At 43.1% G+C, this 3,513-nt stretch overlaps 1 protein-coding gene across 1 annotated transcript in view; it reads right to left on the reverse strand.

The window, feature by feature from the left end:
* Window positions 1-655: 655 nt before the first annotated feature.
* The window catches only part of LOC118405147, a 61,389-nt gene continuing 58,531 nt past the window's right edge, over window positions 656-3,513 (reverse strand). Inside the window, exon 2 of the mRNA XM_035804571.1 lies at window positions 656-3,454. Within this exon, the coding sequence (XP_035660464.1) occupies window positions 2,254-3,399 (1,146 nt within the window). The 5' untranslated portion in view covers window positions 3,400-3,454 and the 3' untranslated portion in view covers window positions 656-2,253. The remainder of the gene's footprint in view (window positions 3,455-3,513) is intronic.

Genomic DNA, 3,513 nt, shown 5'->3' on the forward strand with positions numbered 1-3,513 from the left:
GGTAGTCCTATTGTGACCACTGTGTGGCTTTCTATCAATACCTCGAAAGTGCGTTGAACACAATTTCGTAACTCCCCTGGGAGAGATTACAACCGAAGAAACAGCAATGCATTAAGAGATTTGACAGAAATGCAGTAAAACTGGAACGGTTCCAAGACTCTTGTACGATCGGCCTGACTATGCACATTATAATCGGATTCCATTATAATTCTACGCGCTTTCTTGCTACATTGGCATTATTTACAGATAGCTCATTCATATGTTGACTGAAGATCGTTTGCATGAAAGCACAAAATCGAAGATAAGGTGTGCATTCGTAACATGTTATGCGAACGATTTACAAACAAGTACTTCTTTTTCATCGATGAGTGTTCACAACCTGTACATACACGTAGGTCCTTACCAATGACGAAACCATATATACATTGGGCAAATCCACATGTTTCTTTTGTTTGTTTAGATCATCTATTTCCTACATGTTTGGAAATAATTTCTTGTCTACACCCAGCATGTTCTGACCTGAATAAATATGTATTGAACTATATCCTTACACATAGACACAACCTCGCTGACAATGCTTCATACAAAAAACGAGGAAACGCCATCTAATAATAACAAATGGAATTGAGGTGAACATCTTCTAAAAAATTTTGAATTTCAACAGCCGATAGTATCACAGAAGACTGACGTAGTTCACTATTCTACTGTTAATGTTATGCATGGATCAAATATCATTGACAAAAATATTTCTGTAGCATTGTGCTTTACCACTACGTTCGTTACAAGGATAGAACTGTCTAGATAGAAACAAATATTTCAATTTTTCTCACATAAACTATAAGTCAAATTTTGACGATCATCAGTAGTTAAAGTACGGCTCGTCCTGTTTTTCCACATTTAGTTGAACTGATTTTACATAAACACGAAGGGCTGTACTCTTGGTTATTCTATACAAAACATCTAGCCTGATGTAATTTCCACATTTGCTTCAAGTTAAGATACATCCAGCATCGAAGCAATGTTTCTCAAAGTTACTTAATATGTACAATCGCATCACTACAGTCAGACACAAGCTTGTCAGTATTGTTGTCGCTCTGGGTCAACGTTGAATTGTAGTTTCCAACCCTAAAATTGGACGTACCCAAATTTTCGATTGACCAACAAAAGTCTTCGTCAAGGAATGAGCATTTCACTGCTTCCATGACGTTCTGTGCAGGTAGAATACGTGACGTAGATCATAAGCTGCAGAAAGTCTATAGTGTCCCACGTCTCTGTTAAGACATGGGCGTAGAGCCCTCCATTCCTAGAAATTGACAAAGAATGGAGTTGCTTAGTCGAGAATTCGTGTAAGTCCAATTTTTTGTGTGTTGGGTGGTACAGTTAAACTCTATTCAAGAATGGCATTCACCAACAAAACTTTCAAGTTATGTTTCCTATTTGTCTTGCTTCGCAGCCGTCTTCCACTTATTCTCAAAGCTACCTCCATATGTACAATCGCATCACTGCTGTAAGTTTGAAGACAGTCATTCTGTTTTCTACTCGTCATCCTTTGATGTCAGTCGAGAATTTGTGTAAGTCCAATTTTTTTGTGTTTGAAGGTACAGTTTAACTTTGATCTAGATTAACACAATTTACCAACGCAACCTTCAAGTTATGTTTCCAACTAACAACCTTACAGCCGTCTTCCACCTCTTCTTAAAACTACCTCTATATGTACAATTTGCCAACACAACTTTCCTACTGGCCACCATTCGCCATCGTTCACCGCTTGTCCTTAAAGCTACCTCTATATGTACAGCAACACTACTGTAAGCCTGAAGACAGTCATTCTGTTTTCTACTCGTCATCCTTTGATGTCAGTCGAGAATTTGAGTTAGAAGGTACAATTTTCAAGAACGCAACTTTTAAGTCATGTTTCCAACTTGTCAACATTGCTGCCGTCTTCCACCTCTTCTTAAAGCTACCTCTATACAATCTACTTCTGTACAATCGCAACACTACAGTTATCACAGTCTTGTCATTCTGTTTCCTACTCGTCGTCCTTTGCCGCCCAGTTCTCCATCTTCATTTGGGTAAATCCAATTTTTTGTGTGATGGAAGTTACGGTTTAACTTTGACCCAGAACGACATTTACCAACACAACTGTTGAGTTATGTTTCGTACTTTTCTCCTGCCGCAGCCGTCTTCGACTTACCCTACCTCTATATGTACAATCGCAACACTACAGTTATCACAGTCTTGTCATTCTGTTTCCTACTCGTCGTCCTTTCCCACCCAGTTCTCCATCTTCATGGACAGCAGACTGCTGTAGCACACCTGCAGCCGCGCCGCCTGGTCCTCCAGCTCGACCCCGAGGTCACGGAGTCTGCGCAGCATCATGTCCCGTCTGCACATGCGCAGTTGGCGCTGGTACTTGCTCCTCTCGTGCGCTCGGATCTGCTCCTCCTCCTGAGCTAATCGGATTTTGTCTTCCACCATCTTCTTTTCCTCCTGAAGTCGTCGGACCTTTTCTTCCAAGCTGCTCTTGATCTGACGGATGCTTCTTGCGCCCGCTCCTTTCTCAACTTCCGTCAACTCCAAGTCAACCTCCTTAGACGCTTGAGCCTCAAGATCGTCCTGCCCTTCAAGACTTGGGATCTCTTTCTCTTGAGGAGTAGGGGCAAGCGTGTCGTCTGAGTCCACCTCTTGATCATACTTCTCTGCCTGGGAGAATTCGAACGTGTCGCTATCGCTGTCTGGCTCGGGCGCTGCCATCTTGTATTCACCAATTCTATTACCATTGAACTCCTTTTCCTCCTGGGCATCACCTTCAGCATTCTCCACTTCCTCTTCCGAGTTATCGGATTTGTCGAGTGAGTCATTGTTCGGAAGGTCTCGCACCGGTTCTTCCTCCTCTTTGATGTATTTGGGATCATCCGTGGTGGAGTTTTCCGGCATATTCGAGTTTTCCGAATTCTCGAAAGCGTCCTTCTCTAAGGTGGCAGTGTCAACAACTGCGTGGTTAGCGTTCTCCAGTGGGTCTGGATCGTTCCCAACGATGTTGCGGATGATCTTGTTGTTGGTGTATTCGTAGATGGACGTGCTATTCTGGTTTATGTGGTTGGCTTCGTTTTCCTGAAAGTCGTCACTCTTGTACCCGATCTCACTCGTTCCCATGGTACCACCTCCGTTAATGATGTCCAAGGCGGCCATCTTTGTCGTGATCGTCCCGTTCATATTTCTCTGGTTCTCCAGAAGCACGTACGAAGAGTTGTCGGTGGGAGACACGGCCCCAATGTTGCCGTTAAGAAGCAGCTCTTTCGACGACGGTTGTCCCAAGTTCAAGTTCCCGGTTGATACTTGCATGCAGTTGTTATTCACGGTCGCGGAGTCTCGCTGTATTCCAGTGGTGATATACATCTTTTTCCCTCGCCGTAGGCTCTGTGGAGGGTTCACTAACGCGTCAGACAGTCTCCTGAAAAATACGGACAATGCATCTTTTAGTATTTTTAGATAACCGAAACCGCTTCAATT

The sequence above is a fragment of the Branchiostoma floridae genome, chromosome 17 (assembly GCF_000003815.2).
Source record: "Branchiostoma floridae strain S238N-H82 chromosome 17, Bfl_VNyyK, whole genome shotgun sequence".
Classification (NCBI taxonomy): Eukaryota; Metazoa; Chordata; class Leptocardii; order Amphioxiformes; family Branchiostomatidae; genus Branchiostoma; species Branchiostoma floridae.